Source organism: Lontra canadensis, unplaced genomic scaffold, assembly GCF_010015895.1.
Source record: "Lontra canadensis isolate GAN:19392208 unplaced genomic scaffold, GSC_riverotter_1.0 scaffold92, whole genome shotgun sequence".
Taxonomy (NCBI): Eukaryota; Metazoa; Chordata; class Mammalia; order Carnivora; family Mustelidae; genus Lontra; species Lontra canadensis.
In genome coordinates, this window is record NW_022631086.1 from 6,709,161 (window position 1) to 6,734,956 (window position 25,796).

Sequence of the window (25,796 nt, forward strand, 5' to 3'; positions counted from 1 at the left end):
ATACTCATGCACAAATTGGTGGGGGGGGGGTGTCAGAGGGAGAGAACCTCAAGCAGACTCCCCGCTGAGAGTGGAGCCAGATGTGGGGCTTGGTTCCAGGACTCTAGGATCATAACCTGAACCAAAATCACAATGCTTAACAGACTGAGCCACCCAGATGCCCCAGGCTATTTCCTTTGTAAGGGAGAATTCTGTCGCTTCAAGGGTCCCTCTAGCTGAACTAAGAACCAAATTGACGTGAGACTAGATTAACAAGAGGAAATCTAATTTAATAGCATACACCCGGGGGAGTCCACATAGACGTGGAAATTCCAGTGACAGGCAAAATGAAGGGTATGTGTGCTTCTGAGTAAGGAGAGGGGGTAGGGGTCTGGGACTTCCAGGAAAGGAATGCTCTTCCCAGGGCTTGAGAAGTCATGTAGATGCTTGGTGATTAGATGGTTGCCTGGCGGTACAGAGGAGTCACTCAGATAAAATTTATCTCAACAGATAAGCCTCATTCTGGAAAAGACCCCCAACTGGATTCTTCTGCGTAGTTAATGGAGGGGCAGAACTTTCTCTTGAGCCCTCAGGGTCTCAGTTCCCTTTAGCTCAGAATAATCCAAGTGCCAGAGTGGCCCATTTTGGGGTGGCCTGCCCTCAGCCCCTACAGTTCCTCCTCTGAAACTTCGCTACAGTTTCACACATTAAAAGTTGATAGGGGGAGTGCCCAGGTGGTCCAGTAAGCATCCATCTCTTGATCTCAGCTTAGTTCTTGATCTCGGGGCCATGAGTTCAAGCCCCGTGTTGGGCTCCACGCTGGACATGGAACCTACTTAGAAAGTGTTGAGCTGGTAGGTTGTTAGCCCTGACAGTAGGTCAGTTGGGACAAAGTCATCTCAGGAGGTGGTGAGGCAGGTGTGTTGTCAAAGGTAGGCCTATGGTAGTCAGGCTACTAGGGACTCTGTAAGCAAGGTACCTGGCTGCTGTGTCCAGGAGAGCTTGATTGGATACATAAAGTCGGTGTTGGTTCCCTAAAAGTGTCTGGTCCTATCTGTGTCTATTCATGTTTCTCTCAAATATGGCATTCCAGTCTGGACTTTGGTAATACAGTCAGTGTTTCCAGTGGTGTCTTGTCATAAGGAGAACAGATTCTTACTGAACCTATGCAAATAGATTGCTATGAACATATAAGAATACTCACTAAGTTTCTGAATTCTGGAGGGTTCAGCTAAGGAGAAAGTATAAATGTTTCCATTTATACAAAAAGGTGTGTTTTATCAAATAACAATGAGTTGGTTTAAGAGAAAAAGTTTTCTTAAATCTGGGAAAAACAAAACATTTATAAAAAGTCAGCAGTGGTCCAAACAAAAAGTCATAAAGAGTTCCATTATCTTCCTCAACTTAATTCAGTTCCACATTATTAATTTTGCTTTCGAATCCCCAGAAATTTTTACCTAGTACTGTTTTGGGAGCTGAAGGTTACCAGATTACCTGTGCTCAGCTTTTTCCATGCGTCTCATCAAAGATGCAGCACTTTTGCAGGAACTTCCTATAGAGGTATCTGAGTTACAAAGTATAACTGTCTGTAAATGATAAGAAACTTAAAAATGGCCATGGTTGAAGATCTGATTATAATTCATTACTGTGCAGTTGACAGGGAAATTTGATGATTTTCATGACATATGCTTCAAAATAATAATGTATCAGGGCATCGTATTTCTAGGAGTTTCATATAATTTTTAAAACACTTATGTTATTTTTTAATAACATGTCTATGTAAGTGCAATGCAGCAGGGTTGAATATCACTTATTTGACAATGCTTCCCATTTAATTTAACATACCAAATAAGCCTGATTACTTTAATTTCTCGGAAAAAAAATCTTTGAAACATTCTGTAGGCCCTTTGGAACACCTCAGATTATGTGGTCAAAAGACTTTGTTTTAGAAATTGTTTTGGGGAAGTATGTCAGAAGTATCCAAAGGTTTGGACATTTGGCTAAATAGAATCACAAGTCATTATGAAGCCATAATTATCCATTTAACCACAATGAGAATACAAGATTTCAGAGGCAAATACAGATTACATAGTTGTGAGCAAAATTTAGTTCTTTTCCTGTTAAGACTCCGTTTTCTTAAGTTATCAAAAAGCTGATAAGCATAGGAAATTATTTTGGCAAACAGTAGTTGTTTCTTATGCAGGTTACTTAAAAGGTAAAGAAAAACCTTTGTTACATCTTATGGAGAGCAGACCAATAGTTCAAGAAAACTTTGTACTTTTAACAAAGAAAAAAAGAAGTTGTACCAGGGTACTTTTGATATTAAAACTCATTTACTTATTTAAATTTTATCCTCATCTCAACCAGTACTGACCACAAATAAAGTTCTTTCTGAAGATTGTTTCTTCATAAACCTTCTACAAGTTTATTTTCCCTCTTTAAATAACCAGCCCCACCCGAGGACAAATTATTTTCTTTTTCCCCAACAAATATGTATTTTCATTCCTCATATTTTTTCTTATGAAAAGCACTTCCCATTTTCCTCGCATACCAAATTTCCCTTGATGGTTCCAGTGATTTTGATTATATTTGTTAGAATTCTTGATGCTTAGCAACCTTAATTTCTAGTGGAAACTAAGTAGTACTCAATTGTGAACTGTCGTGCCAGAATTCTTTAGATTGGCGGATTTATATTTTAAAGAATGTAGTTTTTTTTTTTTCATAATAGTCTTTCAGTAAAGTATGAAGTATGATTACTAGCAGACCCAAATTTATCCTTAGTTTCTGCGTTGTAAGACAGAAGTAGATAAGCCATGTTCATTACTTAATGTTTCCTTATTTTATCTTATTGGAAATGATCTTAGATAATCAGTGAACTTAACTCATCATTGAACTTAGCAAGACTTTGAAATTTTTAGGTGATGGAAGATTTTTGGAAGCTATTTAAAAGTTTACATACAAACCTTTTTGTTTATTTATATCTGTTTAATTTACTTGTTCTCAACAGTTATGCTTAGACTGCCCATAAAACTTGATGAGGCAGCAGACAAAGTCAGCCGTTATTCTAAGTATTTTTTTTCCCTCTGGGAGATTTTGCAGCAGAGATACCATGAACTTATTTGACTTTTAGTAAACTAGTAAACAAGCAGAATAAACATTTTATATTTAACTCTAAATACATATCTGCTTTAATTAAGCCAGCAACCTTCAGTTAGTTTTAATACTAAATATTGCCCCAGATCACTTGAACTTGAAAAATATTTGGGTTAGTTTCTTTTTTTTAGTGTTTTTTTTTTTTATTTCATTTATTTATTTGACAGAGAGAGATCACAAGTAGGCAGAGAGGCAGGCAGAGAGAGAGGGGGATGCAGGCTCCCCACTGAGCAGAGAGCCCGATGTGGGGCTCGATCCCAGGACCCTGAGATCATGACCCCAGCCGAAGGCAGAGGCTTAACCCGCTGAGCCACCCAGGAGCACTGGGTTAGTTTCCATCTTAGCTTTAGGATGGCCAGTCCTTACACGTGCTTGACTCCAAATCAACTAAAGCTCTTTTATAGGCTCGTTTTAGCAATACCATCCAGAGGTAGAGAACATATCTCACATTTACCATGTATGTGTACATGTACACACAAAAAAATATGCAGACAAGATACAGACAGCATCTTAATTTTATTTCCACTATTTGTGAAGAGGACATTACAGGCCCAATTTTTAAATACTTCTCTTTTTTTTTTCCTTCAGTCTCAGGAGATTGTGTTTACATTTCAAAGACATGATAAGAGTTATAATTTCAAGGGATAGAGAAAGAATGTAAAAAAAATTTTTTTTCCTAGACTTTCAGGGTAATTGCTGTTAATTGCTATTTAAAATTTATTTATATTTTTTAGGTATAGAACAACTAACTACATTCCAATATCTTGATCTTTTGTAGTATGTACAAACATTTTGAGAGGACTAGGTGAGGCTTGGGGATTGGTAAAGATTGGTGAGCTTTAACGTGTTTCTAGAGTTGCGGTTCTGGTTTTGTAGAGATTTGTCTATGAAAGACAGTGGTTCCTAATTCCCCAAAGACCTGGATTATAGCCTGACTATCAAGGGATTAGCCCATATTTTAACTAAATTTGCTTCTTTAGCAAAAAATTTACCCTTGGCTTCAGTTAATCCCCAGACACTGGCCTTTCACAGATCATTTGTATAATAGCCAAGGAGAAATTTTGGTCATCAATTTCCTCAGTGAAGGCAAAGTTGTAAATATAGTCAATCTATCTAATTACTTTCTAAATTGGGTAGGGTCTTTTGAAAGTAGAGGTAAAAGGATTTTATAATATAAAAGATCTGCAGCTGTCCAGGGGATGCGAATTCTTTCCCAGAAGGATCGTCTAGGAGACAGCTGCAGAAAAGGACGTTGTACCAGAATGCCCAAAGCAGGCAGAGCGGTCCCAGAGCCCGGGGGTGGTGGGGGTGGGGGGGGAGGAGCCAGGCCAGCCTCGGTGCCAGTCTCAGGTGCTTCTGTTAGATTTATCATCTGGCATTCAGCTTTTACATGAGCAGCCTAGATGCTTAGAGCCTAGAGATTAGACCAGGATGATCCCTGTAAACCTTGTAGGGAAAGGGAAGTTAAAACAGGCAGATGAGCCTGGATTTTAAGAAGGGGAATTTACTTTGGGTGTAGACATTTATTTTTAAGTCTTAAGGCTAATTTTTGTCCTTTTATCTTGTCCAGGGAAATCCCTGAGGCTAGCCATTACACTGATAACACCACCGAGAGCTCCTTCTCCCTCTCTCTCTTTTTTAATATAGCCAATTTTAAGAATCCATTGTCTGGCCACTGGTGAGTAGGATCTATTAATAGCAACTCAAATTAATAAGCCTTTTAGTGGCTTAAGCAAAGTTGCAAGAGGTTTCCAGAGAAGGGCATAGGTGATGCGGACCCCATGATCCAAAAGCTTTACTCCTGAAACTAGTATGAGAAAGCAGAGGCACGGGCAGTAAGGATGGTGTGTGTCTCCAGTGTTCCCCGGGGAACGGGAGATGTCTCCCGTCACAGGCCTGCTATCTGGAACACCAGGCAGGTGCTTCTGGAATGGGACTCTCAGGCCCTGATCAAGCATTGGCAGCTGAGATGACAAAAGTTCCTCTGGGCTGGAACCTCTCATGACAGTCACCCTGAAGCGGGCACAGCTGGACAGAGAGAGCGGCTTGGATCCCCAATCTGTTCAACTGGCCCCCAAGGTACATGCTCTGGATGGTGGAGACCAAAGAGAATATTCCCACTGGTATAAAGCCAAGCTTTTGGGACATGGAACAGATGAAAGTAGAACTCTAACAGCTTTATGTAAGCCTTGGGTCTGCCAGAGCCATGCTGATCCCTGGGAGGGACGTGCTGTGCGCTTGGGGACCCTGTGTTGTCTTACAGCGTACCTCATTGTGCAGAAGCTTCCTTGAGGTCAGCCGGTGACCTAGTGTTAGTCTACCCGGTTCTGGGACCAACTTCTCCTATCACGGAGTCTTCTTGAGGGGCCAGTGCTCCGGCAGCTTTTACGTGCTCGACCCCTGCCCACTCATTTTATGCTTCGGCTTCCAAGATGTCTGTTGGCAACAGATGATGAAGAGACGCAAAGGAGAACAGAGACCATCTCTGGGAGGAAATGGATCAGGAACCGACTAGACCCAGAGTCACTAAGCCCAAAGAAGTAGTTCCACAAACATTTTCTCCTGCTAATCTAAGTTTAGAAAGTAAGAAAAGGGCTCTCACCAGCCTTTCTCCAGCAATTCTGCAGGTAAAGATTCCGGGAGGCTGACATGGTTAAGAAATGTCACCTTCTGTGGCTGCTAGTCACATGTCCCAGGATCTCCCAGCTGCGGCTGTGTCCGAGGCGCAAGGTGGCCAACGAGTAAAGTATCCTGCCAACTACGCCTGCTGTCCCGGAGTAAGAATTCCCGTCCCTTTCTAGGGACATTCCTGTCCTTCTAGCTGGACTGGAAGAGAGACAGAATAACAAGAGAAAATGAAATTTAGTAGCATTTGTACAGGGAATCCACACAGGCAAAATGAGGCATCTGTGTAGCCGGGGTGCAGGGGTGCCAGACAGACTGGGTTTGGCCATTCGCTACCGACAGAATCCGCAGGCAGAGAAAGGAGCCGAGGTAAAAACAAGGGATTGATTTCACCGAGCTCACCAACCGGGAAGACGGCACCCTAGCATCTAAATGTCGGTCTCCAAAGTGCAGAAAGTACTTCCAGGTTTATAGAAGGAAACTGGGGGGCAAAGGTGGCTGGGCCCATGCAGGTGGGCCGTGAAGGCCCCACATGTTGGGGTCAGGCATGTGGGGTCTTACTGGCTCAGGGCAGACCTTATTGCTTAAGGGAGTAGTTTTGGTTCTCATGCTTTGCCCACAGGGTTTTTTTTGTTTTTGTTTTTGTTTTTGTTTTTGCCTGAGCTAAGAGATAAGCTGGACAGAAGAACTTAATCAGTTAGAAAGTTTGAGGTCAAAATGCAGGTGAAGTTCTCCTCCAAATAGATTGTTCTGGCCTAAGGAGATGGGGCCAGGGGTCTGGGGCTTCTGGGGAAAGGAATTTACTTCCCAGGGCAGGAGAAGAGCGGATAACCTCGTAATGAGAGGGTTGCCCTGCTGTCCGGGTGCTCACTTGGATAAAATTTATCTCTGCTGATAACCCTCCTTCTGGGAAAGACCCCCAACGTGGATTCTTCTCCGAAGTCGTTCTCTCGAGCTGCAGGGCCTTGATTACCTTCAGCTCAGAATAATCTTCACGCTCACAAGGTCCATCTTGGAGGCGGCCTGCCCTTGGCCCCTGCATTCTTCGGAAATTTTAAGAGCCACCTACCCAAAATGAGATAATCGATCCATGTCCTCTGGGAAGGAGTTTTTTAGCGCGGGTGGCCGTCTGGGACCTCAGCCCTGCCCTACTTTAACAGTTCTAGTAATGCCCCAGGGGGAGCTGTGGACAGCAGGCATATCAGGCTCTCTGAGGACCATGGGCAGGAGGAGAGAAGCAGTAGTTGGGTATAGTTGACAATGGCTTCAGAATTCAGAAGAGTTAGTAGGTTGGAGCAGTGGCTAAATCTAACAGGATGTTTTAGAGGGGTAATTTAAGATTCTCTGTTTGATGCAAATTAACAACTGAGCAAGCACAGGCTAGGATTGAACTGAAATCACAGATTGTTGTAAACCGAAAAGCATTTAAGTCTTAATTATTTACAATAAGGACAAATACATCTGCATATATTGAGGCTGTGATAATACTCTGAGTCTATTAAATGAAGTTCTTTTTCTTCTGATGGTCTGGATAGTTGTGTAAAAACAAGATAGAGGAAGGCATTAACTGTATAGGATTTCACAGAAAGCAAACGGCATGCTTAAGTAAAACGTGCTTGGCATTTGAGGGGCACCTGGGTGGCTCAGTTGGTTAATTCTCTGCCTTTGGCTCAGGTCATGATCCCAGGATCCTGGATTTGAGTCCTGCATTGGGCGTCCCTGCTCAGCGGGGAGTCTGCTTCCCCCCCCTTTCCCTCGGGCCCTCCCCTGTCATGCTCGTGCACATGCGTGCTGTCTCTCAAATGAATAAATTAAAAATCTTTTTTTTTTTTTTTTTAAAGCAAGCTTGCCATCTGAAAAGGTGAACTAGTATAGAAATATCACATACAAGACTTCAGTTCTCAGGGGATCTATCCATCCCTTGAAATTTTTCAATTTAATTTTTATTTGAGTGTCTCTGTTTTTGAAGTGAGAGGGCTACATTGCTGAAGATTTACTGCTTTTCCCCAAGATTTGATTGTGATTTATGTAAACCCAGAGAAGCAGATGCTTAAGGATGAGGACCTGTCCTCTACATTCTGACCCCCACAGGAACTTTCTGCTGCCTGGTTTTTTGTCATTTTGAACTGTTTAATTCTCTTGTTCATTTTAGGTTCTAGTGTTTTGTTTTGCAGAATTGGAAACACAGTAGTGTACTTACTATATCCAGTGTTTCTCTTTGTTTAAAATGTCTTTTAATAAATTCTTTGGTTTGGGACTATTGGTTTGTATCAGCTTGGACTCCCTCTGTTGTGCGTTGTGCGATAGAATCTGAACTCACCTTAGCTTAGGCATGAAAGGAGAGCCGTTGGCTCTTGTGTCTGAGAGCAGGAGAGCAGCCTCAGGCTTCCTCAGCGATCTCCGCAGGATTGGCATTCCACTCCACCAAAGGTGGACTTTCTCCATATCTCTGCTGGTTAGCCACTGGCAGCATCTTCAGGGAAAAAGACTCATGCTCCCCAGCATCTGTATCAATTTCTGGGAAAGAGTTCTGATTATCCCTGTTTGGGTTATATGCTTACCAGTGGCTTGGAGTCAAGCAGGAAGTTTCCAGAAGGAAGGGATATGGAGCAGACAGATGTTTACAGTGTGGTCAAGGAGATTGAATACTTTGCTCCCCTTCTCTCCTCTCTCAAAGGGAAATATGTGTTAAGGATGATGGAGTATCGACACACCAGGTCTCTTCCAGTGCCTGGGACATGGACAGCTTTGGATCTGCTGATGTCTGTTTTACTGTAGCTAAATAATGGAACTTGGGTTTAAGATTGCTGTCTATTATTCCTTCACCTTTGTCTGTAAGACTTTTTGGTATTGGCATTGAAGAGATTGCTGTTGACAGTATATGTTCAACACAGAGAATCCTGTTCCCGCTGCCCAGGAACCGTGCAGAGAGTTAGCTCCTGAAAACGCTTGGGTTATTTCTTAAAGTGTAGCCAACACAGGGGAAAGCAGTATCAAAAAATGGACCTTTTCTCAAGGCCATATGAAGCATAGGGGAACTGATGGGGGGCCAGAAACGCAGGTAAAGGGAGACAGTGCTCTGAGGATTTCCATTCTAGAGGCTTCCAGGCTAGCTAAGCTTGGTACGAGTGGTTGCTCAAATTTGTTTTCTGTTGACATGTTACGCTCATTTGGGGATATGCTTTTTAACATTTTTTGTTCTCTAAAATTTCTCTCAATTCTAATTTTTAAGAAGCCTCTCTAGGGTTCTTTTTAAGGCTTAAGTCAATGTTTACACAAACCTACAATGTTTATAAACATTTTTCCATGACTAAAGTCCAGTAATATTTAAATGTGGAAGGGAGTTTCCAGTTTTAGTTTTTAACTTGTTCCATCAAGTTGTGCATTTGGTACACAAGAGGCCTTAGAATTCTGTAGTGGTTTTTAGTTGGATTTAGCTGCATTTAAAAAACAAGTTGTTAGCCAGGATCCCTAAGGAGCCATAACCAAACAACAGGTTACTCATCTGGCCCTTGTGTGCACACCAGGCCCTTCCCAGGAAGCCTGCAGTCCTGGGGGCCTGCCTGGCCCAGGGACCCTCCTCACCCATCTCATGCATTTATCTGCATCTGCCCTCCATGCATGAGATTTGAGATTTGGGTGACGTGGTTTTTAAAAAATACCCCACAACGTGTCCAACAGAATTGTATCAACTTTTTCAGCAGTAGGAGAGGCCCGTGTGCTGACCCCTGGAGTTCTCCATGCCTGCAGCCTACCCCTTCCTCCCCCTTCCCAGCCTCTCAGGACGAAGTCCCGGAAGGCCCGGAGCGATGCCCTTCTGTGACTGACAGACCGGACCATTTGTTTCTTTCTAACATTTTGTTACGGAAAAAACCTCAAACATACAGAAAACTCAAAATCATTTTCCATTGAACACCATCAACCTACCAACTAGCGCCTGTAAACAACATCTCACTCTCCCTTCTTTGTTGCACATTCATCCTTCAGTCCATCGTCTTATTTTTCATGTATATCAAAATAAATTAGTATTTGGAGGTTTTGGGGGTTTTTTCCTTAACCTTTTTCCAGTAGCTATGAATCCTTCCTCCTTGTTCTGAGGATTTCAGGCATCATTAAGCAAGTGTGGGGCGAGTGCACTGGCAGGCAGGAAGGCCTCCAGTTCTGACTGTGTGGCGGGTGTTCAGTAAGTATGTGTTAAATGAGTGCAGGTCCATTAGTCCTATTTGACTAGCTCTGTAATATGCCTGAACTTGTCACTTAAGGACAGTTATATTTCAAATAAATCATCGGTTTCCTAGGTACATGTTACCTCCATTGGGTAAGATGGACCTTCTCTAATGAGATAGTCCAATGAAAGACAATTATTTAGAATTTGAAATGGATTAAAAATTATATTAAGTACTATACATAAAAGTTTTAGTTATTTTTGTGAGAAAGTGAGCACGAGTGGGGGAGGGAGGGCCAGAGGGAGAAGCAGACTCTCCACTGAGCAGGGAGTCCAATGCAGGACTCGATCCCAGGACCCTGGGATCATGACCTGAGCCAAAGGCAGGTGCTTATTGGACTGAGCCCCCCAGGTGCTCACAGCAGCGATCGTCTTGGAATACGCAGGTAGTGGAGTTTGTGGGAATCATGTGTCTGGGTTGAGGCACTCCAGGAGGAGCCTCTTGAGGAAGAGGCTAAAGGAGCAGCCCCACCTCCCGTCACCCAGAACAGCTTCCCTTTAGTCTGTTTTGTTTTTTTGGTTTTTTTTTTTAGATTTTATTTATTTGACAGAGAGAGAGAGATCACCAGTAGGCAGAGAGTCAGGCGGGGGTGGGGGGGAAGCAGGCTCCCTGCTGAGCAGAGAGCCGGATGCGGGACTCGATCCCAGGACCCTGAGATCATGACCTGAGCCGAAGGTAGCGGCTTAATCCACTGAGCCACCCAGGTGCCCGCCTTTAGTCTGTTTTCCACGGAATTAAGATTTTATTGTAGGAGAAGTTTGAAAATCACAGCTGTTAGGCTAGCTGACGTGCACAACCACGTAGGCCATTATAGAGTGGGTAGTATTCTAGCGGAAGAACTAAGTATATCTTGCTCCCTGAATCTTATATCTGAGGTGAGTTGGCTAGGGGTACTGCTCTATTAAATTCATCCCAGTGGCTCTACATAAAGAATAGTGAGCATTCTCATGGCCCGGGAGTCATCTGAACACGTGTGCATCTTACATGAGTGTTGGCATGAGTGCATCCGTGGGTTCCTTCAGTCCCTGAGAGTGAGTGTGTCCGGAATGAATGATCTCTGCTTTCACTTCTGACCTCTGTAAGGAGCGGGTGTTGGGGCACTTAGGTAGCGCAGTTGGCTTGGCGTCCCACTCTTGGTCTGGGCTCAGGTCGTGATCTCATGGTCTTGAGGTGTGACCCTGTGTTGGGCTCTGCGCTCGGGGCGGATCTGCTCGCAATTCTCTCCCCCTCTGCCCCTGGCCTTCCACCTCTCAAATAAATAAATCTTTAAAAAAAAAAGAAAGAAAGAAAAGTCACACTTCCTTCCCCCCCGCCCCTACCTTGGTGAAATGGGTGTGTTTTGAGACCATTTTGAGAGCTCATCTCTGAAGGTGGTGTGGGCAGCTACCAGGAACCTTTCCCGTTTCCACAACAGAGTAGGGGGCTCTCACTGTTGGTGTCCTCTTTCCTCACAATAGGGCTGATGAATCATTTTGGTAATATGTCTTCCTTTATTTCAAAACAACCACAGCCACGGGCATGAGCATGTTTACAAAGTATATGATGAAGATTGTTTGGTTTTTTTACTGTGAAGTTTACATTTGTAACTTCCTCTGTTCGTCTCTATTCCCAATAGGCGCGGGTTATGTATGATTTTGCTGCTGAGCCCGGAAATAATGAACTGACCGTTAATGAAGGAGAAATCATCACAATTACAAATCCGGTAAGAGGTTTTAAAAAAATCCGGTGGTCTCTTAAGGACTCATTTTTAGGATTTTATTTTTTTTAATAAGTTGATCTTAAAACCCGCACAGATTTTTGCCCTGTTGTTTATGAAGTACTGATGGTGAATAAAAGTTAAGCCCCCAAAAGGTAGTTGGATGGGGTTCCATCAGGCAGAAATGGAAATAGGTGTCCCAGTCAGGTTCCAGCCTGATCACAGGTGGCGAGATGGGAACATTTAGTGTTTCTGGAAAGTCACAGCTGTGGCTGACAGACGACAGCCTGTGAGCCAGGTGTACAGCTGAGCCCTTCACCTGTATTCTTGGTGTGTTTTCTGCATGACCTCTGCGAGCTAGGGCCTCCTAACCTGTGTTGTACAGATGAGGGTAATGAGACCTAGAGGGCAAGCACACTTGCCCAAGATCATTCTGTTTGTAAGTGGCAGAGCATCTGGCATCTGTAAGTGGCAGAACATCTGTTCGGCCTCTGAGCCTCTGCTTTTTCTCTCTGCTGGGAACACGGCAGGTAAACAGGCATCCCAGGGGTACAGGGTGCATCTGGGCCAGTAGCAGACAGCCTAAAAAAACTGGCTCTCCAAGTCCAGTCAGACAGAACCTGTGGGCCAGGATGTAGACCTTGGATTTCATTTGTAAGTAGTGGATTCATTTAAGGGTGTTCTCGTTGATGTTAGGCTGTAACATCCCCTTGATGTAAGGGCACATCTCGTTGATGTGGTGAGCCTTGCATTTCCAGATTACTCTGGCACAGGCATATCGAATGGACTGGTGTGGCTGCAACCCCGGGGATGCCCCTTGGGGTCATAGCAACAGGAATGGAAAAAGCGGAACACAGGAGGCCTTGCCGAGTCCGAGTCCGGCCTGGAGGACTTGATGCCAGATTAGATACTATTGAAGAGAAAAGAGGCAAGGATCCCGGAGATTTTGGCCTTTGGCCTGAGTGAGTGGTGGATGTATTAAAGTGCATGAGTCAGGGAGAAAAGCTTCTCTGGAAAGATAAAAGGAGTTTACTGTTACACAAGGGAAGCTTGAAGAATGGTAAATAATGAACTCTTCCCTACAGCTTTGTATCAGTTTAAAAATGGAAATGCGGAGCTGGAGGCAAGGGCTGGGCCTAGGCTGGCTCTGGGACACCTCTGAGAGTAGCATGTGAAGAAGGTTGTGGGGACAGCCGGGGACATGGAGGGAGGGGAAGGAGGTGATGCAGGCGTTCTTCTGGGTTGGGGGGACAGGCGGCTGGGGCAGTGCAGAGAGCGGGGAAGGAGAGTGGGAAGCAACCAAGAGAGGGTGGTGGCTTCTTGATATTGGAAGTATTTTCAAAATCTTTTTTATATGTTTTAGATATAAAAAAGAATTACTGGGTAAGAAAAGTATATATAGTTTTAGATAATTGCTAGGTGTGTGTTAGTAAGTAGGTTGTATTTTTAATCATAAGAGAGATTAAAGATTCTTTATCCATATGACATTTTTAAATGAAGAAATAGTCTTCATTTCTTGGTAGAATAGTATTGTCTTTAAGTTGCTATTACGTACAAAAATGGACAAAGTTGGGGCTTGAAGTGATTTTTACTTTTATTATTTAGAAAAAAAGATTTTACTCATTTGAGATAGAGACAGAGCATGAGCAAGGGGAGAGGCACAGGGAGAGAGAACAAACAGCAGACTCTCAGCTGAGTTGGGAGCCTGACTGGGGGCTCAGTCCCAGGACCTGGAGATCATGACCTGAGCCGAAGGCAGACAACCAACCATCTGACACCCAGATGCCCCTTTAAATTATTTTTAAAAAAGAATACGTTATTGGGGCACCTGGGTGGCTCAGTCAGTTAAGCATCCGACTCTTAGTTTAGGCTCAGGTCATGATCTCAGGTTCATGGGATCAAGTCCCATGTCAGGCTCCCAGCTGAGTCAGCCTAAGATTCTCTCTTCCTCTCCCTTGGCCCCTTCTCCTGCATGCGTGTTTGCTCTCTGAATAAATAAATAATAAAATCTTCCAAAAAAAAAAAGTGTTCTCTAGATTCAGGTAATTGAGACATGATTTATAAACTTAAGAACTCTTATTTTAAGGTGAAAAAGTAGGACTTTGTAGAGATAATAGATTAAAAGTGGGAATTCCAGTATTTTATAATTGAGTTTAACATTGTTTATCCAGAAGAAAAAGGAACCGTGGATCAGTTGGCTTTCCCTAGGTAACAGGCAATCCTTAAATGAACAACCATTTGTTGTCTTGCTCAGGAACCTCCGGGTTGGCTGGATGGTTCCACTGACCCGAGCTCCCTCCCCTGTCTGCAGTCTGGATGGTTCCACTGACCCGAGCTCCCTCCCGTGTCTGCAGTCAGCACTTGGGCAGCTGGGGGTTGAGTGCTTTCACAGGTGCTACTCAGGTGTCTGGCAGGTCCCCTGCTGAGGGTTGGCTGGCCTGGGGTGGGGTGTTCAGGAGATGGGGCCTTCTCTCTGTCTTCTAGCAACCCACGTTATTCAACAGCTCTTTTGGAAAAAGTGTGCAAAGCCTCTTGAGGCCAGACTCAATTCACCCCATATTATTTCCACCTCACCTCATTCTGTTGGCCGCAGGGGTCACAAAGGATAACACAGATTCACCCCACAGAAATGGGGGTGTCATTCTACTTCTTGACAGTTGGGGCTACAAGCCATTTTTGTCATCTGCCCCCAACCATTGGATCGAGAGGAATTGCACGTGGAGGGCACTCTCGTCTATTGAATGGGCTACTTTTCAGTCTTTGATCACTTGTTTGATTTTTCTTCTTTTTAGATGATGTCATTTTCTAGAGTAAAGAGAAGCCTTAATTATTTATAACTTTGAGGGCACCTGGGTGCCTTAGCAGTCCGTTAAGCATCCCACTCTCAATTTGGCCTGGGCTGTGATTTCGGGGTTGTGAGATCAAGCCCCATGTCAGGCTCTGTGCTCACTCACCCTCACTCTCACACACTTCTCCCTCTCAAATAAACCTTCTAAAAAAAGTGTTTATAACTTTGAACAGTGTTATCTCTGCAGTAATAAAGAGCTTAACATTAATTACTTTTCATGTATAAAAAAGCAAAATTCCTGTAGGAAATTTCAACTATAATGTCATCTTTTTTTTCTTTTCTTTTCTTTTCTTTTTTTTTTAACCTTTATTAGGATGTTGGTGGAGGGTGGCTGGAAGGAAGAAACAGCAAAGGAGAACGCGGGCTTGTTCCCACAGACTATGTTGAAGTAAGAATTTACTGTCTTATAGTAATTAAACCTGGTCTTTCAGACATGTTTTTATGAATTATGGAAAGTAGCAACTTCATTTTTAATAAAAAAAATTTATGCTGTAAAAGTAATACATGCTCATTATGTAAAGTGTGAAAAATATATTGAAGTAGAACTAAGAAAAAAATGTTACCTGTAGATGCAAGCTCCAAGGAGTGACTCCAGGTATGTAGATTAAGTTCCTTCTGTTATTCTGAATAAATGTCCGTATTTTTCCTCTTTATATTGTGTAATCGCTGCTGCCTATAATAATACTGTTTATATTACAGGATTCATTTACAAAGTTTAAAAAGATTCTTTTGAAGTAGCTCCCTTTGCTCTGTGCTGGTTTAGGCCCCATCCCTCAACTCCTTCTGGTATTCCCATAGAGGGTCTTGGATGAGCTCCCTGGGAGCTGCTGCCTGGCTTAAACTCTGTGCCCCTATAGGCTAAGCAAGGCTAGTGTACCCGCCCCTGGAAGGAGCCTCCCACCTGGGACACACCCACTCAGCTGACAACCCCACTCTGAGCCAACCTCCTGGCGCCCCCTGCTGTTTGCCCGTAGGTCGCTCAAACTCCATCCTGGGTCCCTGGTCGGTTTGCCTCAGGTGACCAACCAAAACCAAGGTTGCGTGGTGCCCTCTGAGTGAAACAGGAGTGAGATCAGGAACAAGGTGCTCTGGTTCCCCTCCAGCAGAGGGGAATGATGCCCGGGGTGGGTGTTGACCTGGGCGCTGTCTACCTGTTGTTCCTGATGGAGACGAGGGGTGGGGAGTTTTGAACCCTCTGGAGAATCTGATGAAACTGTGGCCCTTCTTCTCAGAAATCTGTGTGTGTGCCTGCACCCCGAGCTCGCCTGTGCAGTTCCAGAGGGCTCACAGGCCCCTGGACTCACCCCACCGCTCTTAGTTTTATGTCCTGTTTTACCTGCACTGTGTAGGCAGGATCCTAAAAATGGACAAGAAAGAGAGAAATCTGAGGGTTTAAGTTGGTGCTGGCATTAATTGAATTTCCTAGAACTGTGTATGCTTCTGGAAGGGAACATTTAATAGAGATGTTCAAAGGCTTACTTACCTTTTAAGAACATAAACCCCTTTTCCATAGTAGATCACAATTTTTGCTTGTCTTTAGAGGCTCTAACTCTGAAATGCCCCTAATCTATGAAAAATCTATATTCTTTCTAATATTCAGATTTTACCCAGTGATGGAAAAGACCCATTTTCTTGTGGAAATTCAGTGGCTGACCAAGCCTTCCTCGATTCTCTCTCAGCAAGTACAGCTCAAGCCAATTCGTCAGCTGCCAACAGTAACAACCAGGTGAGTCTCCTGTCCTCTGGCTGGCCTGAGAGCGGCACATCTGTGAGGGCTCGTGGTGCGTTCTCGAGGGTGCCATTCCTGACAGCGTAAAGTAGCTAGTAGATGTCTGTGTGGCATTGCTGTGGGCATTAACAAAGAACTTGCCTGTTACACTGGCTAACACCTGTTTCTAAAGCTGTTTATGAGAGAGAATGCAGGGTGTTCATTGAGAGTTGCTTCTAGAAGTCTGGCATGATATGAACATAGACACTATGAGGCGCAGATATTCTCCCAAGCAGGGGGAGGAAAGGCAGGGTCCCACACTCAGGCGATGAGTGTCAGAGCTCCGGCTAAAACAGGAAATGACTTCTCTGACCTTGGCATGTTTCCTACACTCTCACAGTCGCAGGGCAGGTGAACGTGGCTGCAGATGTGGCACTCAGTGCTTATTAGCACTGCCGTTGTGTTGCCTCTAGGAAACTCATAATTGTGGGACAATTTGAGAAGAATACGCTGAAATTCGGCATTAATTTTAATGAGAGTCTGACTTGCTTAGATGACTTTACCTAGTTCAGTTATCGTTAAGTGATTACCTTGGGTGAGCGGCAACGAGGAAAGTCAGAAGATGGAGAGCAAAATGTTACCACTTCCTACATCTTCAGAAACAAATGGGCTTTAGGAGATGTTATTTCTTGATATTCTTTAACTACATAGAAGGTTTTAAATGATGTGAAGCCTCACAGTCCTATCACTTAGTAATTATTTGCTTACAGAATGTTTATATCTTAACCATCCAAGAGAGTTTATCCAGGTGCTATTACCGTATGTTAACTGCAGTTTTTATACATTTTTATTTACTTGTTTTTTAAAGGTTTTATTTATTTGAGAGAGACAGTGAGCATGAGCGGGGGGAGAAGCAGAAGGAGAGGGAGAAAACACTCCCTGCTGAGCAGGGAGCCCTGACGTGGTAGGGGGTGTGGGGGGACCCAGTCCCCGAATCCCAAGATCATGATCTGAGCTAAAATCAGATGCCTAACCAACTGAGCCACCCACGCACCCCGATTTTATGCATTTGTAAATAGCTTTTGGTGGACATTAGAATAGAATAAGCAAAGGAATCAGCGAAGGAAGCAAGAGGTGGAAGAACACTCATCCTATTTTAACTCAGGGACCTACGCCAGCCACTGTCCAGGATGGACCGAAGCACTCTGACCACAAGTTCACCGTGCGGCTGTAGTCTTGGTCTGTTACGAACCAGCTTCCTCGGCATTTCAGCACGCAGCAGGGACCGAGTGACATAAGTCAAAATGTGTCTTCTTCCAGGTTATTTAGAAAAAAATAAAATGAACTTTTTAAGGTGGATTTTACTATTCCATTCTAATGCTAAATCTAACCAGATCCTTTAAAAGCAAAGAAAAAGTGAACTGAAACTAGAAGTAACAAAATTCAGAAAGCATGACCATAATTAATTAACTGAGCACTTGGATTTAATTTAAATCAAGTAAAAAAAAAATTTTTTTTGAATGAGAGTAGGTGGGGAGAGGCCGGGGGGAGGGAGAAAGAGAATCCTGAGCAGGCTCCACACCCAGCGCAGAGCCGGACATGGGACTCTGTCCCACAGCCCTGACATCATGACCTGAGCCAGATGAAGAGGCAGGCGCTCAACTGACCGAGCCATCCAGGGGCCCCCTTCTCAAGTAAAAACAATTTTAATAGCCATCTGTGCTTTCAGTCATTTGGGATAGAAGAATAATTTAAATAGGCCAAAATGGTGGTATGTTTATAAATACCATGAAAAATGTCACGAATGAGAAGCCAGACAGGCATTTTTAATTGGTGGCTTTTCAAAATTTTGCTGTCAGGTTTACTCATTCTTTAATTCTCTGAATGTCAATAGGAAAATGCTATTTTTGTTCCAGGGATATGCCTCTTGGGATTTTCTCATTGCCCTGGCAGTATGTTCTCTCCCAGACGTCAGTTTTACTCAGAGGGCAAGTGTGTCAGCAGGGCCCACTCTGGCCCTCCCTAGTCAGGCCCCGCAGGATGCACCCCCTTGCCCCGTGGCGCGCTGCTCACTTGGAATCCGCGCGTCTGCTGTCCTAGCACCGGTTCTCCTGAATCTGGCCTTCTCCCCGCACAGGCAAGCTGCAAACAGCCAATACACATAGGAAAAGACTCACTTGCAGAGGCCACTGTTAAATGGCCAGAGAATTAAATAGTTTTAAGGCCGAGTTGTGAGGCAAGGCACGCGCAGGTAGGTGCTCCGACGCGAAGCTGGGGAAGGATGAGTTGACAAAGCTTCTGGAAGGCAGTCATAACGAGTGTTTGTACTGAAAACGCGCGCACTCTCTGACCCAGCAGTGGCTCGCGGAGCTGTGAACACAGCCTCGCGGGCAGAAGCTTCGCCGAGTGCGGTTCCGGCAGCGGGAGGCTGGGACACGCGCGTCACCGGAGGGGCCTGGCCAGGCAGACCCCGGGGCCGCCACGCAGTGGGGAGGTGGCTTCCTGGGGGAGCGCGAGTCTCCCCCGGGATGCAGCGATGTGGGCGTGTGGTTGTTTCCAGAGGGACAGCACTAGGGATCGTGTTACCTGTCCCGGGCTCAAGCATATACACGCCACAGATGCCAACTGCAGAATATTCAGGAACGAATCATGGAATTCTCAGTGTTTCCTTACTCATGTGCAGGTTCTGAGGTGCACGAGGACCGCCACCGCAGCGCCTTTAGAAAGGCAGAATCGTCTCTAGTGGATCGCGTTGGCTTCCCTGTTCCTTCTCTGTCTGGGGTTTTAGAGCCTCAGGGGCGACCCACGTGGGCGGCAGGGCCACCAGCTCCTTCAGGGACGTGTGGACAATTGTCCCCGTCTGGATTTGCGCCCAGTTCCCCGTGTTTAAATCACGCCATCGCCTTGGTTCTGAAAAGCTGCTCATGGTAGATGTTTCCGAACCTCCTCTGTGGCTGCTCAGTGGAAGGTTCTGGGAACCCAGACGTTTCCTCTGGGGGTTTGGGAGAGGCTTTTTCTGTCTTCATCAGATACCGCAGGAACCCCCGAGCCGGCACCAGCTGCTGCTCTGTGCCCCGCGCCGCATCCCCGTCCCCCGGGAGGCTCCGGTCTCTGGCTTGCAGCGTCCTCACCCCCAGCTGCGCGCTCTGCCCTGGGGCCGGACGGGGCCTGAGCCTGGGGGTCATACGCGGGGGGGACAGGCTGGCTCCTCTGTCCCAGCCTCTGGAATGGGAGGATTGGACCCCTCGTAGGAAGTGCTGTCAGCACCCAAGAGACCTTCCGTAAATACTTCCTCTTCCAGCCTCCCTGCCGCCCTTCTCCGAGGGGGTCTTCCCGAGGCCTTAGCCCGCTTCACTCCAGCCTTTCTCCCTCTCCCACAGCCACGGAGACGTCTCTCCAGTCTTGAGTTTTCTCTTCAGTTTGCTGCATTCCTGGCTTCTTGTTCCGGCCTTTTCCCCACAAAACTGGCTTCTCTTTCTCACCTTCCCATGTCATTTCTCTGGAATGTTCTTACCGCCCTGCTCTCGTTCCTCTGTGAGACCCTCACAGGGACGGTTACTCACGGGCCTGGCCTGCGTTCCTCAGATGGGGAAGGGCCGGGAAGCGTGGCTTCTCAAGCCAGGACTCCCGCTTCTGTGTGACTCGGCGGGCCCCGTCGCTTCTGTGCCTGCAGGTCCTCATCTGGAAACTTCCACAGGGCGGCAGGAACACACTGACGGAGAGATGGAGTGTTGGGAGCAGTACTGGGTACTCAGCAGGGACTTCCTAACTGTTTGGTTTGGTATTCTAGATGCCACTGCCTCTAAAACAAGACATTCAGTGTGTCAGCTCTTTGCTTGAGAAACTCTCGGGGCTGCCCCATTGCCTCCCGAACCAAGTGACCAATTGCACATGTCCAGGGAGCAACCTGTGGGGCAGGTGGTCACCGTCCTGTCAGTGATTGGGCAGACCTGGGACAGCGCATGGTGGGGAAATCGTGTAAGAAATTCAGCTGCACTTGTGTGACCGATACTTTCCCAACCTCGGTGGTATTGCTCTGACTCCCCAGCATGGCCCCATCCTCACTCTTACCGTACTTCTGCGTTGGGCTCCAGCCAGACGGGCCCTTCCCCAAATGTGCCCCGTGCTAGCCGCCCTTGACTTTGCATCTCTTACTCTCTCCTCCAAGAAGGACGGAATGACTCGTTCTGCCTTTCAAGTCTGCACAGCCCCCAAGGTTCAGCTTCAGTACTGCGCCCCTTATGAAGCCTCGTTTGGTCTTTCCTTCTCTCGATTCCCTTAGCGCTGTTTCTGACTCTTCCAGCAAATTATTTGTGTACTTGCCAGCTTGGTGAGAAGCAGAGATTTTTGTCTTATTTTTTCCCATTCACGTAACCTGTAAGAGGCCTTGCATCTAATCGTGTTCTGCACACGTTGGAACGGTGTGTTGTTGTCGTTCTTCCCTAAATCTAGCGGAAGTATATCACTGTGGAAAATGTTATGAGATGTAGCTTTATGTCCCAAACAGGACATAAAGCTACCTATTTTAAGACTTTGTGCTAACAAAATAAGTCAACACTCTAATACAAATATTTCCCACTTCTTAGGACAAATTAATAAAATAAGTTTTCATTTCCTGTATTTAATTCATTCAGCCTGAATTCTGTCAGGGGAGGTAGTGTCGTTTTCAACATCGGCCTAGGACTAGGAACATAACACCTCATTCTACCGTCTGCTGGTTTACCCAGTCAGAAGTGGTTCATTCCCTTACAGGAAATTCACTGGGATTGCTAATTATTTTAAACCATTTAGATATTAAACAAATGCTCAAAGCTAAGTGGGTATTTAGGGAAATGACATCTTTTTATTCAGAGATTTTCAGTGTAATGATATTTGTTATGAAGGACTTTTAATTGGTTAAGGGATAAAGAAGGCAATAGCAATTTTACATTGGAACTACATTTTGCTTTCTCATTTCTAAAAAAAAAAATCCATTTTTAGGCCACTTTAAGGCTGTCTTGTAATTCATTTAAAAATAAATCAGCAAAGGAATGCTTTACATGGGTATTAGGTTTGCTTATTATTTCATTATCTCAGATAAGATCTGTAATGCCGTAGACTTCTCATGATTGCTTGTTGAGATTTCCTCTTTACAAAACCCTGTTGGAAAGGTTCTCTCTTTCTCCGCACCCCCCAGACAAACCCCTTTTAATGAGTTACAGGGCTTTGTAAGGAAGGCTGTAGACCTCTGTCTAAAGGATTTGCTGACATTTTTCTCTAGAACTGCATCAGGCTAGTGATACTAACTTTCCATGCTTTTTTGATCCCAGATCCTTGCTTTGAATAAGACTGCTTTATGTGTCTAGGGAACCTTTCCAAAAGTACATGCTGTGACGTTCATTGTTGAGGGTGGTTTGTCATTGTTGTTTGTGCAGGAAACAAATGACAAAAGGGAAGGGTTTGTTTTGTTTTTTACCTGAATATTGCTTTGATGAAGGGCCAGTGAGCATTGTTGCAACACAGCCTGTCATCAGAGGTGTCCTTAAGCCCATCTCTCGTGGCCTTTTATTAGACCCATCTGGAAGCTGCTCATAGCATCTTCCTGTTTGGGACATAAAGCTACCTATTTAAGGCTTTGTGCTAACAAAATAAGTCAACGCTCTAATACAAATATTTCCCACTTCTTAGGACAAATTAATAAAATAAGTTTTCATTTCCTGTATTTAAAAAATAGATACCTGCGGTTGACACTGATGGGTTCAGAATGTGAGTTAACAAAGGGTTTGTTAAACCAGTTAAGCTTTTTTGGGTCATTTCCAATCAGCACAAACAGGTTTAATTGGTTCTTGTGATCTAGACTCATTTTTTTAAAGAATGTACAAGTTTTATATTCTGACCAGTGGTTTCGTGAAGATAGTACAGGTTCATCTGAATTAAGTGAATTACAGTTAGATAATATCCTTTGAGCAAAAGATCTGTAAGGAACAAAACGGGAAATTTTGCATATTCTTCTACAGTCTACGTGGAGATGGCTGGGCTCTCTACATAAGAGAATTTTGTGCCCTCTGTGGGCCCTTTTGAGGAAGAGTTCAGTCTTTGTCAGGAACTGTTGAATGTTCTTGGGCATCACAGTATTTGCTTTCTGCCCCTACTTTCTGACACATTTGGCACGTGGCCATTACGTGTCTGATGGAGAAATGTCAGATAAAGACTTTGATTCCCCAGTCATGCAGATGAGTTGTCAAAACAAAAGAAGAAAAAAAACATAAATCACGTCAGCCTTCACAGAGCATGCAACTTTCTTTTCATTCCTGTAGCAAATTTCTGGACAAAGTCTTGCCCTGGAAGGGAGGAATTTTGTGACTAGAAGCTTCCATCTGTGCTTCCAAGCAGAGGACCGTTCATGAGGGTGTAGTGGAAAGAGAGGCCGTGGCTGGCAAGCCAGTTGACACCACACAGAACGTATGAGTGTGGGACGGAGGCACTGCGAGTACTCCCTTGTGTGGTGACAAGGAGAACCTTCGATTGCTTCCACGGCCTCTCCCCCAAGGTAACAATGTGAAAGTAGTGAGCCCGTGAGTCAGGCCGCCTCTTCCCTGGTGGACATACCAGACCGTGTGGTCCGCATTGACCTGTACTGATGGGAGCGTGTCCTCTCGGGAGCCAGGTGGGCAGCCAGAGCTGTGAGCACCCACCGGCTTCCTTGAGCCGTTGTCTGTCCTTTGTACTCGTGTTTGCTGGTTTGGCAGAAAGCAGCCTTGTTGAAATATGCGTGTTATCTTTCTCATTAATTCTCAGACCTCAGTTACCCTCAGTGTCCAGCCTAGTGTGGGAGGACCCACAGAGAAACGTTGGCACCATTACCCTTCTCTGTGTCTTGTCGCCGTAGCTCCCATATGGCCGCTCTCTTAATGTGTGCAGCCAAATTTGTCCTTCTCAGACCATGTCTCGGCTGCTTCCTGCGAGACCAGTGGACGAGCCAGATCTCACCACTGTTATCCGAAAAAGACCCTGCCCTCTTGTCGGAAGTAGCAGTGTGCTTCTTACTGGTCCAGGTCCCCCCAAAGATGTCCCATACGAAGCAAAATACAGCAAGATAGGACACAGAGCCTGTCATTTTTATGCACTAGGGTTTTTATTTTCTTTAAAAGCAGTTTCTAACTAGAACACTTTATTATTATAGAAGCAGTACGTATGCACTGTAGAATATTGGAAAATTCGGGCTAGACAACAGAAAAACACCACGTCCCCACCATTCCCTACCATTTTACACCATGGCTCATGCTTTACTTTCCCTGCTGAACACGGTTATCCACGTGTGTACCCATACGAGACACATACAGGACATGCTGTTTGTAGCCTTTTTAAAAGTTGGCAATCCTTTTCAGTAAATTTTCATCTTATGTAACATCCAGACCAACTTGAACTTTCCCAGCAGACCCCAGAATGTCCTTTACTTGTTTAGGAACTGGTGTTCAGTGTAGGGCCAAGCACTATGTCTGATTCTGTCTACTGTGTCCCTCACACGTCTCCTTTCTTTCCAGCACAGCCCCTAGTTTTCTGTTCTTACTAGGTTTTCCTGTGGAATTGCTGTCTTTTGCATTTGTCCGGTGGTTCCTTTGGTATCGTCCGAGTTGTTCCTCTATGCTCTGTCTGTCGTATAAATTGGAAGTTGTACCTAAAGGCTCAAAGGAGGCACAGAACATTCTGGGCAAGAGTATACCCTAGGGATAGTGTATATCTATGCTACATCACATCAGAGGATGCCGCTGGTCAGGTGGAACCGTCGAGTCACGTCCTCTCCCTGTGACCAGAGGGTAGTCTGTCTGCTGTCCGTTCGGCGCTGTTAACCGTTCACCTCAGAGCTTACCCCCAGCTGACATCCTTGCCTCAATCAGTACAGCGATTTCTTCCACATTTACTGAGGGGCTTTCTTCCCTAAAGTAGCACTTTTCCTTTCTCCGTTGGAGCTACTTAGCCACCTTGGAAAACTGTTTCTGCTGGAATTTGGCCCCACAGCTGTCGCGACCAACCGTGCTGGTGTGGCCATCGATTAGCTTCCTGGGAGTGTGTCCGTTACCTGCTGTCATGAGGACGCCGTGTACCGAGCCAGGGAGGGCCTCCGGAGCACACACAGAGACGTGCTCCTGCGGGCATGGCCTGGCCGGCTGCTCCCGCCTGCCTCTGGGCCTGCCGGGCTTCACTGCGACTCCGGGCCGGCCAGGTGGCCTGGCTCATCTCACGTGCCCCGTGGCTTTGAAAACACTCGTTCAGCATCTTAACAGTTTGGAAAGCTTGGCTTTGTGTTTCCTCTGGAGTTTCTTCCTTTGGCTGTGTGACCTGCATGGTTTTGCTCACCCCTTCTGTGCTGCCTGGGGTTATTTTTGGCGCTTCAGGATAGCACGATGCTCTCCGGAACGTGCATGGACTATCACCGGCTCCCCCACAGTCGGGGCTTGGCTTTTGCACGGAAGGCTTGTGAATGAACAGCATGCTGGAATTTTCTGGTGGCCTTAGCCCTGTCACGAATTTGCTGTTTCTAGTTAAAAGCTTTGGTATGCTCTCTTTTTCCTGCATTCACTGAGCACCCTTTTTGTTTTAAGGTGGATATTTTGGCTCAGATTGGTTGTATTGAAAGTCTCAGCCAGTCACCACCTTCCTCATCTTCTCCTTCTCCTACCATAAATAAGGTAAAATTCAAACCGGAATGCAAGAGGAAATAAACATTTCAAACTCCTCAGAGTAACCCTTTTCCCCGAGCGAGGTGATTGTTTCAGGCGAAGTATCTTACCGAAGGCCTTCCTGGGGCGCGGAGACGTAGGGGTGGAACAGGTAGAGGGATTGGAAGGGCAGCTGGGATTCGCACCTAGGGGAGCTTATCACTGAGGCTCGGTGGACAGTCTGTTCCATGGACAGTGAGCGCTAATGAGGGGGTCTTAATCACGTGGTTCACAAAGTCAGGAGCTGTTTGGTACCATAACGGGCCGACAGGGAAGAGGATGGAGACCTTGCAGAAGGAGAGAGGAAGGAAATCCAGAAGAAAGGAGAGAAGAGGCCACTCCGGGTTTGAAGCCTTGGCTCAGAAGCAGAATGGGTTGTCCGGCCAAATGCCTGTGGTTGGGGCACAAGGGTTCGAGGACAAAGGAGTCAGAGGCCATAGCGTCATTAAGCCAGGTCCCCTTTGCAGGTTGTTACAGGAGGGGTTGGACTTCAAAGGCTCTGGCATCTAACACCCAGAAAATGTTTGTGCCAAGCGCCCCAAGAAGGGGTACTGGGAACCGAAAACAGAGATGTCGGAGACCTGCGCGTGGCGAAGTGGGTTCAGAGGAGAGAGACAGACTGTGTGAGCTGCTGCGGGTTGTTGATCTCGGAGGGGGAGGGGCCCTGGGACTCCACAGAGACCATCTGAGCGAGCGAGCGAGCGAGAAGTCGGTGATCAAAGCTGGAGAGCTGTCCAGTGGGCCAGGCTTTGAGATGCTTATCAGCAGGAGTCACCTGGAAACAAGATAGAGGGGATGTCCCAGGGAAAACAAAGAGAAGGAAGCAAATAGTTACTAGATCTGCCTACAAGGATTTCATAAC

At 45.5% G+C, this 25,796-nt stretch overlaps 1 protein-coding gene across 3 annotated transcripts in view; it reads left to right on the forward strand.

Moving 5' to 3' along the window:
- SNX9 (sorting nexin 9) overlaps positions 1-25,796 on the forward strand; it is a 105,225-nt gene that overhangs the window by 37,338 nt on the left and 42,091 nt on the right. The window contains exons 1-5 of one of the 3 annotated variants that reach the window (XM_032836440.1): positions 5,207-5,211; positions 11,599-11,685; positions 14,841-14,915; positions 16,128-16,253; positions 24,818-24,904. In XM_032836440.1, the coding sequence (XP_032692331.1) occupies positions 11,608-11,685; positions 14,841-14,915; positions 16,128-16,253; positions 24,818-24,904 (366 nt within the window). In that variant the 5' untranslated portion in view covers positions 5,207-5,211; positions 11,599-11,607. Of the gene's footprint in view, positions 1-5,206; positions 5,212-11,598; positions 11,686-14,840; positions 14,916-16,127; positions 16,254-24,817; positions 24,905-25,796 lie in introns of those variants that run through there. The other 2 variants (XM_032836439.1, XM_032836441.1) reach the window with 2 other exon arrangements.